Genomic DNA, 17,954 nt, shown 5'->3' with positions numbered 1-17,954 from the left:
CGGGTTTTGCACGGCGAATCTAAGTAAGCAGCAAAAGGGTTAAACGAAAAGATAAAGGTACACATCAAGCAACACTGCCGCGACGATTAAGGGCCATTATCATAAATGCGTGTTCCGACAAAAAGCGCATTCCGACAAATTCGTCTCGATGGGAATTAATCTAGCATGTTGAAACAATCGCGGTGGCAAACGATATTCAATTTTCTCTTGCCAAAATTAAAACACCCTTGTATCCTGCGATAAAATGTATAAAATTATTTTCTTCAAATCTTGAAATATAATTCTACGTTTTAATCTTGATAATTAAACGTTCGTTATAAATATGATCGAAATAATGTTTCTTTTTCTATAAAAATTTTATACAATTATGTTATATTTGACATACACAAATGTACCAAAACGTAAAACATCTCATCTAGCTCGTCCACACTATATGATCACCTTTATTTGCGTCAACATGCAAGATCCTGACATTTGGAGCGATTTCATCGGAATAACTTCTCATCGGAGCAAGCAATCATAATCACAGCCTAGCCTCGGGTTTCCTGAGAGATTCCCGATTACATGTGCATATACCTGGAAGATTTCTATTACGGGTTTTAATAACTAATTAACACACTTATACTCTCTTTTCTGCTACTTTCCGGTGCTCTACGTACCCCGAACTCGATCACGAGAGCGTCCACGATGCTGCCGATCACCGTGATGAAGTCGAAGGTGTTCCAGGCGTCCTTGAAGAAGTTCTGCTCGCGGGAACAGTTGAAAAAATTGATTAGCAAAGTGGTCTCATCGTCTCGATTGAGTATTTATTTCTACTACCCCAAAGCTCGCTAAACAGCTCCGACACGTTTTCCATCGCAACAGATGCAGATCAAAACTCAAATAATCATCGGTACACGATTCTGTACACGAGCAATCAGAATCAGGATCAAGACACCATGAAGAGTAAGAATAAAAAAGAATTGCCAAGAAAAAAGATTCGCAATTTAAAACCTAATTTCATATAAAATTATAAATTCAAGAAGTATCGCTCTAATTAGATTTCATGCCTCCATTTCGTGAATATGAACAAAAATCTATATAGAAAATATAGTCAAATATAATTTCTTTCAGAAAATCATTTTGTGTGATATTTTTCATAAGAATATTTTTTTAATCACATTACATACATTTAAGATTTCTGCGTTAATATATTTAAGATTTCTTACCTTTCTGTCGCTTATTCTAATAAAAAATTATTTAAGAATAAAAGAAATAACGTATGCAAACTAATGCTTCATCGACGAATGATCTATTGCTGTCTGTTTGATTCTTTTATAATCTTTTTATCCCTCGTCGTGTCTTGATTTGCATAATAATAGATATAAATAGCAAGCAAGTAATTATTAACATGTTCAGTAATCTACTGAACGAACTTGGGAGTAGCTCGAGTGTCTGTGAGATGTTTGCTTAGCTACCACTAGAAAAGAAACTACGAGTTCGACTTCGAAATACAAAAAAAGTATAACACAAACTGCTTCTTCTGAATGTACGCTATTTATTTTGTGTAAGAGTGCCTGTGTACGTGTGTTGTGTGCGTGTCCGTGTTCGTGAGCACTCCTATTATGAACGTAATACTTATTAGATTGAAATTCTGTAACGTGTGCCTTTCTGAACGGTGCTCCTGAATGTTGTAACGATCGTTGATCAGATCTCTTCGTCGTAAAATAGTTTCAAATTATTTCCGTTTAATCTTTTGTGACGATTAGTAACTTTATATTATTTTAAAATGTAGCAAACTACAATAGTAATTATCAAAAGTAACAGTTGTTTATTTTACAAAATGTGAGCTCTTGCATTTTAATAAATAATGAATTTAATATAATTTAACTAACTAAATGATTAATAAAAGATATTTCTACATAATTTTCATTGTAAGTTTTAGTCTTTTCATTTTTTTTTTTGTACAATTACGATGGAACAATGTATAAATACTTGTAGAATTTATGAAGACTTGCAGAATTTCAGATCCATGAAAACGAAGACATCTGCTCGCAAAAATTTATTTTAAAGCGTTTAACCAAATCACACGCTTTAGTGATCGATGATCGACTATAAGTGAGGGGATCTCTTCTAGAAAAGTATCTACAGGAACATGCCGGTAATAGCAAGCAAACTAGAGAGAGAGAGTAAGAGAGATAGAGACACGCGAACTTGATATTCAACATTTTTCTACTTTCGCCAGAAAATAGGAGTTGTCAGTTGGATATTACGCAGTATGTTAAAAAACGCAATATTAAATTAATTATCCAATTTCTATAATTTCTTGTTTGCATCAAATAGTTCATTTTTCGATTTTCTGACGATTTTTCCTCAGTGAAAATGTAATTAATCGCTGCTTTTGTTTAAACTATTTGATTTGCAGCACTACTTTTTAATAATTATTGTATAAAAATTTTAAAAACAATCGTTTTATAATTAATCAAACAAATCAAGATTTTAATATCTACTTGTCCTTTAGAAGCTTAATTAGAGTTATTTAGAATTTTGTTGTTTAATTAAGCCGTTGAATAATACTTCTATTAATTCCTTATATTTACTAATGTTAAAATTTGATACCTAGATTTCTAACATTCGAATTAAGGAAATTCAGTGATATAATAATTTTTTTAAGTGTCCTGTTTTCTGGCAATTGCTACCTCTTAATACCCATTCAAAATACTAGTAGAAATTTCCGTATATCACACACAAGTTTACTTTAAATCTTGATAAGTCTACTTAAGAGTCTACTTAAAGGTACTTTAAAGGTACTTTTCATTTTCGCGCTAAACAGTTTCGCGATGTCTCGACGTGTTCCCTTCTGTTCCTCTCGCCAGTTTTTAGGATCCCCACTTTCTTCACGGAGAATCCTCCGACCGGTAACATCACAGAGAATCAATGACGACCGGTGAGTGATGTCGGTCTCGATGAGAATTACAAGTGGTAAAAATTTGCAGTGTGAGTCGAGTGAGAGTGAGATGGAATTAGAGTGATTTAAGAGGCTTGTTTATACCTTGCATCCGAAGGCGACGAGTTTAAGGATGCACTCAATGAGGAAAAGGAAAGTGACGACCATGTTCACGACGGTCAAGAAGTCCAATAAAACTGGCGGCGCTTCGTGATACTACAAAACATGATACACCCAACACACAAACGTAACACAACCCAGACTCTAATATTTCTTTGTGCGCCCTGCATATATATCTATACGTATATCCCTTTGTCCTTTCTTTTTTTTTTAAATTAGTCTCTGTATTCGATTGCTCCCTCCATCTATTTTTCTCGTCCGAGTTGAACATTGCTACTGAATTGAAGAAAAGATTTTTTTTTTTCGTCCACAAGATAAACGTTAATTAACCGAGAAATGTTTGTTTATTATTGCTGTAGTTCTATATCACGGTGTGTAAGACCGTGTTCTATATAATTCGTAATTATAGTTTTCATCTTTGTATTTTTTTTTTTTAATCTTTTCCTTAAAACTTCCGAATTAAAGGTTCGTATTTTAATTGCAAATCCCCCAAATGTAAAACTTTGTAGGGAAAGATAAATTTTCCCATCAACTTTAACCGCTATCTTGTAGATCGTCAAGTTGCATTGCCTTTGCATCATATATTATATTACATTATTATACCGTAAATAACAGAGACACAAAGATTATATTGTATATCAAAGTACATCCAAAAATATTACAAACACACATTTATGTATATTATTTTACAGATTGCTTTAATGCAATTGTCCATTATATAACCGTTTCATAAAATTATTTCTAATCAAAATAACCAAATCTGATCTCTTATTTTTTTATTTATTTATTTTTAATAAGAAGGTATCTCTTCTCCCTGCCAAGTTACCAAGCAAGTCTAACCAATCTCTCACAGGGTGATTTTTCAAGAGACACTCGTCATACGTATGATACGTAAGTCTCGATCGGTGTGTGTGTACGTTGAATACGATGTTCAACTCCGTGTGTGCTGAGTGTGTGCATGTGTGAGACAGAAGTTAATGCGTTTTCCCACAACACAATGACATGCGTGCGTCAAATAGGAGCGAGGAGCGCTTTTGCGGCTTCTCGGCTTTAGCTTTGTCGCGATCACCATGGATCATCGTTTTCATCGTTATCATTATCATCATCACATAATCATCATTATCATCATTATTATCGTCATTATCATCTTTATCGTCGTTGTCGTTACTGTCATCGCCGTTATAGTCATTCCCAACTCAACAATACGCAATCATAATAATTGTGATGTACACATGCGAGGGTCAAAAACATATCAGCTCGTGCAAGTGATCACGTGCGGATGCAGGCAAGGCGGGCAAGGCATGCAAGGGATGTCAAAATAACAGCGCTTTCTTTATGTACATCTTCCCTCGACTTTCAAGACTTCCTCTTGGATTAATTTCCCGCCCGTTCTCGGTTTGAAAGTATTTCGAAAAATCAAAATGACGAACAAGAAAACAGAATACACAGAAGATAGAGAAAAGGAGTATGAAAAAAAAAATATACAGAAAGATATAGATACAAAAAAGAGAGAGAGAGAGAGAGAGAGAGAAAAGAATAATAAAAAGAAGAAATAGATAGACAGAAAGAGCAAGAGAAGGCAAACGAAACTGAAAATAACCCGATTGTGAGAGTTATGTTCTCAATTAGTCATGTTTGAGTATCTATGAGTGCTATATGAAGGTTTGTGATGTATGAATCTTTGAATGTCTGTATATCTGTAAGTGTAATTTTGTACTTCGTGTGTTAGTGTAAACTACATGTTAATTAGAACTCTAAGAGCGCATTTATCAGTAAATTATGAGCCTTATTACACATCTTTCATCAGATATAAAGCGTAATTGCAATAAAAATAACACAGAACATTAAATTTTCGCAGACTCATTTGAAAATATTTAATACTACGATCGAATATCTGTGTGCATGTGTGTGTGTGTGTGTGTTTTGGTTGTGTATATGCGCGTGCGCGCGCGTATAAATGTGTGCAAACAATCGATAGACATCGATATTTTGCAAATATCCGATCGTAGTGCGAATTTTTTCAGCATCTTGTATAAAGTCAGTGTAATTGGCTTATTGTGATAACGAGATAAAAGAAGAATAAGTTAATATCATGAAAAAATAAACAGAAATAAAAAATGCAATTTTAAATTTACAATTAATAATTTAATCCCATTATCATCGTGTTCAGTGTGATATTATGAATGTAGGGGACGACTTCTGGGAAGATTTGCATTGTTTCTGCTTATAGCATTTAATGTATAAATACATGTGTCATAAATACATTTTATATCCAATTAATTTATTTATCTTTTTATTTTGTTTTTGTAAAACTTTGATTCAATTATATTTATTATGCCTGATTATGATCTCCATATTAAAGAGACCACCAAAAATTTTCTTTTGAAAGTCAAGGCCTCAGATAGCCACAGTAAATAAAAAAATATAAAATTCACTAAATGAATAATATGACCCAAGAAAAACACATACGGCTTGGAAACACCGATGAAAATGTTGTATTTAGCATCGAATCTTTAAGAAACATATTCAGACTCAGATTCGGAAGTGAGAATAGAGGAGTTCAAGTGCCTTAAAATGCATTTACACGTCAAATCTTCCCAGATTGCCCTGAAGCTCGATTACGTGTACAGAGCTGAGCATTTTTTCTTTGCATACTAAAGTACTTGTAGAGTTTATCTGTTAATACAATCCCAAGGACAGAACAAGAGTACGAGTAATAAAAAAAAATACAATTTCTCTATCTAAATCTTGCAGCTATATCCTTGCACAGTGGGGCACCATCGAAAAAAAAATACCATTCTAGTTCTATCGAGATACATATCTATATATTCGTACGAAGGTATATTGAGAAATGGAAACGCTACAACTACTCCGACAGCATCTAGCGCTTGTTCAGCCCTGCGCACAGAAAGTTCACTAAATAGTATACTCTATATATACTTGTAGAGGTATACACGCGCGAGATAGAGAGTATATGTACGGATATCTCCGGAGTACCGAAAGTGTCCCGATATTGTCGTATTGCTACATCGGTACTCGCGAAGAACCGCTTCTAATTACCTTCTAATAAGCGGCACTTACCGGGCGACGCGAAAAGTGGCTCCCTCGCAACTTTCCTCCGCCTTTCACTAAAATTGTTACAGCATTCTGATATTGTTTTATTGAGAAATTAATGTTACGTATACTCAAAATGCGCGTTCAACGTTGAAATTATTTAAATGTTTTATTAATTATCTCGACAATACGTTTATGTCGCGCGATACGACTGTCAATTATTTCGACAGCGCGGCGGCGAAGAGATTCGGTGAATTTCTTCAGGGCTTCCGATTCCGGGGAACGGTCACGAGGAGAGCCACCTTTCGCACGACTCGACTTGGCGAGAGTTTCGAATTTTAATCTCGCTTTATTCGGAATATACTGAGAGCTCGATTAGAGTGGGATGTTGTGCGGTATGTGGAGCCTACCTTCACGCCGAATGCTGCGATCTTCAGTATGCACTCGACAGTGAACATCCCCGTAAAGCACATGTTCATGTACTTCAGCGTGTTCTTGTACGTTTCGGTTTGCTGATGGAACTGCAATGCATACACTGACAAACACACGGCCGAACAGACAGACATACGTACGTACGTACAAGCCTAAAATCGCGTGTCTCGCGTAGACGAGACCTTTTTTTTCTCTTTTGCTTTCTTTCGACACGACCCTCTTCCCTCCTTCGATCACCGTGGATGAGGAAGGAAGAAGCGGCTCTGTTTTTCATTTTTCCACGATATTCTGTGCACCGATACATGAACATTCTGTGCTGCGCAATATATACCGTAAAACGGGGTGATCACACCAGCAGGATGAAAAATTGCCTTGAAAACAGAACGAAATATACTGTGCAATTCGGAATTGCAATTTGTGCAATTAAATACATTAAATAAAATTTATTTAGTAGGTAGTTTCTCCTGTTGATTATAAATTTAATATCACGGTTAAAACCGCTAATGAAATCAATATGCAATTATGTGTTTAAAAACGCGAATAATTTTATACAGAAAGTAATTATACATAAGAGAAAAGAATTTTAACTGCACATTAATATTTACACATTTACCACGATAAAAACGCTTTGAACAAAATAATCTTAACATTTCGCGTGGAATTAACCTGCTGAAGCATCAACCCCTTCATGCTGTTTTATTTGCATAGCGCCGTAGAAATTGCATGATCAAATACCAGAATCATGTCAAATAACATCAAGTAAATAAAGCTTCTCGAGGTAAGAATAAAAAAGTGTATAATGAAATTCCAAATAAATCGTTATGCTCGAGAATGATTCGCGGGTTTATGTTACGTGTCAGCTCTTCGGGTGTCACGAATTGGTACACAGTTTAGTCGTACATACGTACAGCGTGTAAGATAAAGTGCGAGAAATATATGCAAAATTACATATACGTAAAAACGTACGAGTGATGTACGCCTATTCGTAAAATGTAGGGGGGGGGGCGAGAGGGGGGACATTTTCCTATCCTCGTAAAAATTTATATGTGTACCATTTATATGTGAGCCTAATCGGTATGCGTGTACATTAAACATGAAAACGTTTGTTCTCTTACATTCCTGCGATATCAATTCGTCTTTCGGCGAGTGTGATGCGTATGTCAACCATGTGTACGTGGATATAACCAGTACCATTACCTGCACTTCGCAATGTATGTCTCTCTAATCGATCTGTTAACGGTGCTATGAGAGATATATCAGGCGTGTGCTGACGTAAACTGATGATCGACTGGTCTTCTGGATCAATGGATTGTATATCGGGAATTTTCTGAATGACGGACTCCGTCGGACGCAACGACAAGAAGAAAAAAAATTATTTAACGTAACACACAAGAAGAAGTTTCGCGATAGTTTCCTTTCGTGTTACATCTTGTAAAAATTTCAGTGATGAAAAAAAGAGACTTTAAACGTACACGAATATAAAATATATACGTTTTACTCGTGAGAAATCTGAGACAAAATAAAATCTAAGTTAAATCGTTACATTAATACAAGCGTTAAAATGCATGTAAGCTTATTATTAAAAATAACTAAATAACAAACGTCGTTGATCCTCTTTCTGCCGTTATTTCCCACGGAGTTGTGGACCGTAAGTGGGAGTCGGTGTCTGAAGAAATTAGTTGAAAAACCGATAAAGACTGTGACAAACAAAAAGAAGGAAAAAGAGAAAGAGAGAAACGATCGGAAGATATGTAAAAGAAACAATGGAACAAAAAAACTTAAAGTGAATGGACTTCCGGAACGAAAAAAATGCAGTTCAATTAACGAAGGGATCGTCAGGAATCATGAAACTTCACTTTTCGAAGTGCTCAGATCTCTTTGCAATCTTCCTTTTCTTTGTGGAGGAAGAAGGAGAGGATGAAACGTGCGAACGTCTCGTGCAGAGTGTGTTTCTTGTCGCTGTAAAACACACACACACATTCAGCAGATATCTAATATTGCTGTTTCGTTCATTTTCTAATATCGGTCGATTTGTGTCTTGACGGCAGCCAGCATGCGACACGCAGTTTTGCACGTGTGTGAAAAGTGCGGATGGACACCCTATATGTATATACACATACACATACATCGTATCAGCCGCCGCTATGTTGAACGAGAAGACAATCAATTACAATCAAAGTATCGTGCTGATTAATTTGCATTGTATTATATTATGGTAATAAATAAATGAATGTATTATTTACTATATATATCTGAGAGAGATTAAAATAATTCATTTTGTGACTTCAAAGTGAAACATCATACATTATAGATAAAACAAAAACTGTAAGTCACAAAATATTGTCAATTATTCCCGTTAATTATTCCAATCACCAGATACTGACGGGCAACATATTTTCAGATAAAATACAAATACATAATACATAATTTTATTGATTTTATCATTTTATACATTTTATTTACTTTATGCTTTTATTTATCATTTTCTATTTCACAAATTTTTCCTTTCAAAAATGTCAAAAATACACAGATTGCTTTTACAGCGCAATAATAAAATATTGTTGTCTCCTCGCTCGTGTGCAAGCGTGCCGAGCAACGTGAACACATCGTGTTTTACTTGATATGTGCTCTCAAGACCAGGTGCAGTGCGTGGGGAAGTGATCTGAACATTCTGTGTTTCTTTTTTCTCAGGCAAACAAGTCCGACCACAAATCATATAATTGGGCGTTGCGTAAGGATTCGAATTAACATAATGTGTATGTATGTGTGTATATATATGTCTCTAATTCAGGCTCAGGCTGTGATCTCGTTTAAGAGAGACAGAGAAACAAGGGTAGATATTCATCTCGTGCGTTCAACTGTACTAGTTAGAGGAATTGGAAACCAAATGAAGAAACTCAGATTAGAGTATAGGACTCGGCTCAAGACTGAAAGCGTGCGTGAATCCGTGTGGTCAGTTCTCTCTCGTCGAATCTAACAACGGTGAATGACTAGAATTTGAAAGCGAATCAAATTAAAGACAAAATTCGCGGAAAAGATGCAGCGCGATTTATAGTAACAATATGTAATTACTAACAATCAGAAAATATATTCAGGGAATAAACTCTTGATTTGTAACTCAATTCAACATTCAAATCTATTCAACCATCGTTATTGATCCAATAAAATAAGCAATACATAGGGAGAACAATATAAAAACAGTTGAATAATTAATTATTAAATTAGGAAAATTTTTGAGCGGTTCTCTAATAGTTATGTAATTATCATAAAAAAAATCGTTAAACAGTTTTAATTAGTTTTTCCATCGAAAAATAATAAATATACTATTTTTCTGTTATATCGAATTATAAAAGAAGTACCATAAGTGAACCATAAATTTCTTTGCATTGCTTTTACTTAGCTAAAGATTCAATTACTTGATTTTAAGTATAAAAAAAAACAAAGTTAAGTTGTTATTTAAATTATAATATTAAATTAGATTTATTAAGTTATTTGTGAAAAAGTTGTGATTGTTATATTTCCTGAGAGAGATATCAAGAAGGGAAAATCAGACAGCTTACGGGCAGGAGTTAAGGGTGCTAAGAACAATTAACACGTGGATTCTCACGTGCAGGGCTTATAGACGCCGAAAAGGCGCAATCTTTCGGCACCCTGGTTTTCTAAGTCAGTTATACCAAGCGGGGACGAGTTGAGGTGCAACGCTTCACCCCCGTTACCAGTTAAAACATGGTATTAGCAAGGCAAATGCAAGAGTCGAACGCACGTTGTATTGGTGTCTGTACATGTGTGGGGATTAGACTGATGTTCGAAAACGTGTTCCTTCTTCGCACGTCTTCGAATAAGTCTGCTTCGTCGAAGACAAGGACACAGCGGCAATCATGCAATTGGAATGATGGATCAAACAGAAATCAATTTTAAGATAAAGAAAAAAAATAATATGAAAATATACGGCAAAGTTAAAGCAGAATAACCGAATAAAAAGAAAATTTTATTTTATTAATCTTCAAAACATTGAGACAAGAGAATAAATTTATATTGTAAGTAAATAAATTTGTGTTGAAAGTAAGTAAATCTATGTTGTGAGAATTATAAAAATTAAAATGTATAAATTACACAATGTACAAATTAAGTTTTTAAAAAGTTGCTAATTTTACATTTTCAAATACTGCGATCACTAAGTATGTGGTCTTTAGATATTTATAGAATAATCGCAATTAATGCATTTTTATTACAAATAATCAAGTTTTATAAAAAATTATTTAATATTTTAAAGATTGAGGTATCATTGATTTACATTTGCAAAACTTATTCATCAAATATTATAAGACATTAATAAAAAAAAAAACGCAAAATAAATTCTCTTAAATTAAGTGAATTGCATATCAATTATTGTTAAAAAATATAACACTATACATTAGTCGTTCAATTATTAAAAATATAAAATATTTTTAGAATTCAGGAAACAAGGTGTAGAAACGAAAACAAAACAAACATTATGTCGTTCGAGAGGAAGAATTTTTGCTGGAAGAGTTTTCGGGGAACGGGATGAGATAAAATTCGACATAGCTGTGTACACGTATTGATAAAATACAAGGGTGATACAGTTATACAGAGAAAACGATCAGAAAAGGTCAGCAGGCAAGAGCAACAATGTCCTCGTACGTATATAACGTGATATATAGACATGGTACAGTCATTCGGTATTACGTACTCTGCTTGGACATGACATATTCTCGTTTACGATCTCGCGTATCTTTGTTAATGCTAACAAGAGACGAGACTGTTTGTCGATTGGTTAAAGTTGCCGATAGACCTAACGGGTCTTACGCCAAGAGAACGCGCGGATATTGAATATTGAAGAAACTGGGAACGACAAGTATCGCAGGACGCAAAGATAAACGGGCGATACATCGCAATACCAGAACTGAGGCATAAGCAAATTTTTATTCCTAAGTTAAAAACTATCTCAAATTATTTTCTCTTTAAGTATAAAGAAAAGGATTTTTAGATTGACTCGGAAATATCTTATTTTAATTTTAAATTTAAAAAAAAATAAAGAACGCTTTCTGCTGCTCGTGCATTCTGAAAAAATAATAATAATTTGCACTTATGCCTCCTTCGATTTGGAGCCGCGATATGAGGAATCGAAAACAAAGCTGGCCACGAAGTTTACAAAAATCCTTTCGAGCTACTTTCACCAGTACTCAAAAGAATTTTTATAAATCTTAGTGCGTATAAGTTTTATTTTTGACCACTCGCATAAGAAGATTCGTATTTCAGAATACTTTCTTCTTTCCTTATTCGCGTTTCCTATATCGAAGCTAATCGGGGAGAAAAATCGATAATCTGATTAATGAATCTCTCTAGAGAAATTATAGTGCGAGAGAGAGATCGTGACACTTACCTTCATCATAAGCAGTAATGTGTTCAGTACGATGAGTATCATGATAAAATATTCGAATGGCGTGGATACGACTATCCTCCAGATTTTGTACTTTATGCTATTCCGCTCCTTCGGCATATACCTCTCGAGCGGACGAGCTTGTATTGTAAAGTCTATACATGATTTCTGAAAGATTAACACGGAATTATTAATCTCTTATTGTTGCTAGTGAAATTTCGTGCAATCGTATGTACTGTCTAAAATGCGGCATAGATAAAAATTAAAATAAATAAAAAATTAAAATATAAACAACAAAATATATTAAATATTTTAAAAAATCTATGATTTAAGAAAATTTTTTATATTTAGAAATAATTATTTATTAATGTATAATAATTTTATATATTTAATTTTTATGACGTATAGAGTGACTTCAAATTCCTCGTTAATTTATCCAAGTTTTCGTAGAGACAGCTAATAAAATATGGAGCGCACATAAAACTAATTATTCAAGTGAAGATGGACATGAGACATTACCTGATTCTTATCGATTTCACCGTCCTGCAGTTCAGCTTCTCCCTGCTCCTGGAACGTGATGATAATCAAGGCCACGAAGATGTTGACGAAGAAGAATGGAAAGACGATGAAGTAGACGATGTAGAAAATGGACATTTCAATACGAAAGTTTTGGATGGGACCCTTGTCCTCGTACGTGGCCGCCATCGAGTTCTGCAGGATCTGCGGCCAGCCTTCGCCGGTCTGGACGGCGAACAGCGTCAGCATGGCCACCATCACGTTGTCGTAATGAAAGGACTGGGGTTCCCATTTCCGTTGCATGAGCTTCGGTAGCATACTATTCTCCTCGAAAACGAAGTATTGACCTCTGTCGCGAAAACAAAATTAGTCTCCATATCTACTCGCACCATTTGTAAAAATACGATTTGAGAATAAATACGCAACAAAAAACCTTTTTTCAGTTTCTGCTTCATTCGTTCTTTTAAAAATTTATTTATGTCGCCTACTTATCGAGACCAATATTCTAGCTTTATATGTATTCTCTCCGAAATGCTTTCTTCAACAAATAGAAGCGAAAAAGCCGAATCAAATAACATCAATAATACTCACTTGCAAGTCTCTTTTGTATACTTGCTCTCGTCGGTGCAGTAAAAGAACTTGCCGTTGAACAGCTGCACCGCGATCACAGCGAATATGAATTGGAACAATATGTACACTATGAGAATGTTAATGACATTCTTCAGACTGTTCACCACGCAGTCGAACACCGCCTTGAGCTTCGGCACGCGCTTTATTGTCTTAAGCGGCCTGAGCACTCGCAGCACTCGCAGCGACTTGATGGTCGAGAGGTTCTGGCCGGCCGAGCTGCCGGTCATGTAAAAGGCGAACGACACCATAGCGCATATCACTACGACCGCGTCCATAATGTTCCAGAACTCGCGCAGGTACGAGCCCGGGTGCAGTATGATGCCGAGGTCGATAATCTTCAGCACCATTTCGATAGTGAAGACGCCGGTGAACGCGTAATCGAAGTAGTTGAGGATCTCGTTTCTCCAAGCGTGTTCCGAAACGGGATCCTCGGCGGCTAGCGCGATACTCGACAACGATATTACCACCATTATGAAGAAGTCGAAGTACCGAAGGTTCACGACCCAGTGGGCGGCTCTTCTTATGCTGCAAACAGACAATCTCGTTATTCCAGCGATGATATCGTTCTTAAGATGAAAAGAATAACATATATGTATAATAGATATAATATATATTATGATATATTAGAAAATATCAAAATAAATAATAGACAATATAATCGTACTAGTAAAAAGTAGGTCAGGTGTCTGCTGTGCTCTTTAATTTATGTGCTAGTGTCAATTGATATTATTGATTTATTGAAATAACATTATGATTTAGTACAATGTTTCGTATTCTTGGCGAGGATTACAGAACGATTGGATTATTATTACTTACGGATTCGTAGGGGACAGTATAAACATGGAGGAGTATGGCAGCATTGGTTTTGGTCCCGTGTCGTCGTCTTCATCCTGCCTCCTCTCTTCGGACGTCTGGGTTTCAACTCTTCCGTCTCTGCTGGAAAAGACGAGACGTCGTTCTCCACTCTGTGTCTCTCCATCAGTATTGCTTTTCACACTTTTTAATTTTACATTCTTTTTTAACTTGTTTACATTATGTATTATCTATTTTTTTATTAAATAATTACGAATAATTACTAATCAGTTTGTTTTATTACGAATAATTAATAATCAATTTGTTTCAATCATATAGTCTTGTGCAAAATTAAGATTTGCGCAAAGTCACCAAATTTATGTCCAAGTTTCTGTGACATTTCCTATTCTACCTCACATAGAGATCACGAACAGAAACTCGAGTTCAAGAAAAACCGACTTCGTGCAAATTTTATTAGCGCGTCTTCTAAATTATTCTTAACTACGGAATGTCGAAAAATTTTTTCTGCTACACAAAATACGCGAAAGTATATTATTCCGATTTTGAGTAGAGAATCTTCCATGAAAAAAGAACATCTTTCACAATTCATATTAATCGTAAAAAGTAATAATTCATTGTAAATAATATATGTTATTTGCTACGATAAAACGTCAAGAAGAGACGAAATTTTTACGAATATAGCAAAAGGGGTGGATGACCTACAAATTCTGAGTTGGACTTGGAGGGCAGATTTCCACCCTCGGCGCGCTGCCGTCCCCGGGTCTCTGCAGCGACTCGATCTCCTTCTCGAGCTCCTGCAGTTGCTTCTCCTTGTCCTCCTCCTTCTCCTCCTCCTCGGCGGCGCTCAGCTCTTGCGCGTTCGCGAGATTGTCGACGGCGATAGCCAAGAAGACGTTCAGCAGAGTGTAGTTGCCGAAGAGCACCAACACGATGAAGTAGAGCGAATGGGCCATGCCCTGCGACTCGATACCCTTGTACATCACTTCGTTCCAGTCTTCTCCAGTCAGGATCTGCATCATTATCATCGTCAATTACTACATCAGTCAGAGTATTCTATAAGGACGTCTAATCTTTTCTACCATTTACTAGACAATATACATGGCATTTACTCTCAATAAGATACTTAATTTTATTGCATCTAAAGTACACAGCCAACGAGACTATGAAACAGATACTTTTCTCGCCAACGACGCCAACTACATATTTTCACATACTTAGAACAATTAAAGTGTATAAAATGCAATATGAAATTAGGTGATATTTGTGAAAGGCTCGAGCACAATTTATTTACAACATGGTAAATAAAAGATTCATCATCTTTTGCATTATTTCCATATTTAAAGTTCGAATTAAATATTTATTAGAATCGTAATAACATTTGTGTTGCACTCACTTGGAAGACAGTGAGTAGTGCGATGGGAAAGGTGTTGAAGTTAGTGGCTGGCGTGCCGTCCTCGAAGTTGAATTGGCCGCCGAATAGCTGCATACCGAGCAGCGCGAATATGAGGATGAAAAGGAAGAGCAGGAAGAGGAGGGAAATGATGCTGCGCATCGAGCTTAGCAGCGATATCACGAGGTTCCTCAAGCTCTTCCAATATTTGGTGACTTTAAAAATTCTCAGGAGTCTAAGGGCACGTAGGACGGAGAGGCCGAAAGAGCCGGTCCTCAGCTCGGACCAGATCACCTCGAAGATCGAGGCCGAGATGACTACGCAGTCGAAGCGGTTGAAGCTCGATTCGAAGTATGTGCGAAAACCGAGCGCGTAGACTTTTATAAACATCTCCATCATGAAGAGGCCCAGGAACACAAACTCTGCGATGTCTGCAAATAAAAAAAAGAAGAAAATTAAAAATTCTGGAACTCTTTTAGCTCTCGAAGAGATTTTATTCTTATTTTAGATAAAATAAATTTCCGTTATATTTTTTACGACATTCTTCAGATCTCAGCGGGTTGATTGTCAAGGTATCTTTTAGTAAGCTAGTTTGAGCAGTCGAATTTTGACACGCTATGTGACCCGTTAAATAGAGTAACAATTAAGTTTAAATTCTGCGAGACTCACAGAGAAACTTGGTGAGCCATTCTGGTTGACCGTAATGCTCGACGGCCACGCAGACGGTGTTGAAGAACACAAGAACGATGACGAACCAGTAGAACTGCTGCGACTTGACGGAATTGCGCACCCAAAACCTGAACCTTTTCTCGGCCCGCCAAAATTGTAGGCACGTGCCCTGCTTCTTCACCTTCGACTTGAAGTAGGAGGCTCTCGAGAACCCTACAAAGTATAAGACACTTCTTTAGCGTAAGGTACAAGCATAAGGGACACTTAGAACACATTTTACAGACACCGGTCGACTGTTAATTAAACGGCATTAATAGCATCGTATACACTTGTATTTTGACGTTGTTCATAATAATTTTTGCTTGACTTGAGAATTTTTTTACACTATGTCTACGTCTTCACGTTTCATACTACTTGCTAAGCTATTTCTGCGATTGTGAGTTCAAGGATCCAGATTACATGATCCAAAATATGATGTGATCTATATTAACTTAAAATTCTTTGAGATCTTTGAACATTGGGAATAGTGACATTCTTATAGAAATTTTTTTGGGGGAAAAACGCATATTACGATCAGAAAATAAATCAAATACTTCTAGAATTATTTCGTACATCGACTGGAAGAGTTAGAACATTTTATTTACCTCTCGGTTTAACGAAATATAGATGTAAAAATAGACACACAAAGTTCTATACTAAATTATTCTACCAAGCGGTTACGACTATGATATGACGATGCGTATGTATCACGGCTACTTAGTTACTATGTGTAGACTATGTGTCGACAGGCTGAGATTAGCCTATCTATCAAACTCTATAGGACGGGATTTGTACACTACTTAAGGGATTCAATTCCTCGTTTGACAATACTAGGTACTCTACTGATCTGTCAGTTTTAACTAGCTAAAATCATAATTGTATAATAATAAAAACATTAATCAGTATTCCACCATCACACGGTACACCTAAACAATGTAGAAATATTTCCGCCGGAAACATTGGCACTTAATCTCACGACGTTGATATCAATCGTTAATCAAAATTCATCTCACAAAAAAAGAAAGATTATTACGTTGTAATTATCTTTCTTCCCTCCCCCCCCCCCTCCGTGAGATGAATTCTGATTCACATAGTATATATATTATTTCCTTAATTCAATTGCCTGGAAGAAAATTTGTAACAATGTTTGTGCGAATGTCTCCGGTCCCAAAGAAAATCTAATATTCATGTATCGCCACACCAGCTAATAGAAGCAATACCTAAAAACAAAAATGAATTAGCTTCCGAGTTCTCCGATCAGTCTCTCGCGCAAGATCCGCGTGATCTCGATTGATACATATCAGCCACAAAATCAGCAGCAAATCGGTCCGAATAATTACATAGAATACAATAATTACATCCTCTACCACGAATCATCACAGCCTGCGATTTTAATATGATATATAATACGTGATCTAGCTATGCGACGATCATACTTCGTCTGGGTGTGTAAAGTATGCTTTGCCAATTATCCCTTTTACGCGCGAGCAGAGAGCGAACCACAATTTTATATGTATTAAGATGTGTAATTTTACATTAAAAATTAATTTATTAAAATTATATAACTGTTACAAATGAGCACTTGAAATCAAATAGTGATATTTTCACATAAAAGATATTTAGATATTTAATTAATTTTTAATCATTGCGCTCTTTAAATGCTTATATCGATGTAATTGTCAGATCTTCAAATGTTTTAAATAATATATGCGCTGAAAGAATATATCTTTAACCAGAATTAGGGCTGTCAATAAAATTATCTAGGTCTGTTATTACTTATTAAACTACGATTTCAATGCGATCAGATTAATTCTTACATGTTTAAGTGCAATAGAGCACGATAATTAATACATCCTGCATACGTGAATAGGCATCAAGTAATTCATTTACTAAGCGGTGGCCCGAGTCTAAGTCATGTACTTGTGATCATGTACGCACGATATTACATGTACGTGTGTGTATTA

The 17,954-nt window shown here is 35.7% G+C and overlaps 1 protein-coding gene across 19 annotated transcripts in view; it reads right to left on the bottom strand.

Moving 5' to 3' along the window:
• Nucleotides 1-17,954, bottom strand: part of Cac (calcium voltage-gated channel subunit cacophony) — a 172,641-nt gene that overhangs the window by 30,473 nt on the left and 124,214 nt on the right. For 13 of the 19 annotated variants that reach the window (XM_071790927.1, XM_071790809.1, XM_071790792.1 and 10 more), the window contains exons 12-20: nt 15,952-16,164; nt 15,286-15,713; nt 14,595-14,902; nt 13,896-14,075; nt 13,041-13,604; nt 12,453-12,798; nt 11,937-12,101; nt 3,032-3,142; nt 660-743 (exon numbers count right to left, since the gene is read on the bottom strand). In XM_071790927.1, the coding sequence (XP_071647028.1) occupies nt 660-743; nt 3,032-3,142; nt 11,937-12,101; nt 12,453-12,798; nt 13,041-13,604; nt 13,896-14,075; nt 14,595-14,902; nt 15,286-15,713; nt 15,952-16,164 (2,399 nt within the window). Of the gene's footprint in view, nt 1-659; nt 744-3,031; nt 3,143-6,510; nt 6,622-11,936; nt 12,102-12,452; nt 12,799-13,040; nt 13,605-13,895; nt 14,076-14,594; nt 14,903-15,285; nt 15,714-15,951; nt 16,165-17,954 lie in introns of all 19 variants that reach the window. The other 6 variants (XM_071790800.1, XM_071790831.1, XM_071790926.1 and 3 more) reach the window with 4 other exon arrangements.

This window comes from Temnothorax longispinosus, chromosome 1 (genome assembly GCF_030848805.1).
Source record: "Temnothorax longispinosus isolate EJ_2023e chromosome 1, Tlon_JGU_v1, whole genome shotgun sequence".
In the NCBI taxonomy this organism is placed as follows: domain Eukaryota; kingdom Metazoa; phylum Arthropoda; class Insecta; order Hymenoptera; family Formicidae; genus Temnothorax; species Temnothorax longispinosus.
Note: the sequence above shows the minus strand (reverse complement) of the source record. Positions and strands in the feature narration are given on the sequence as shown.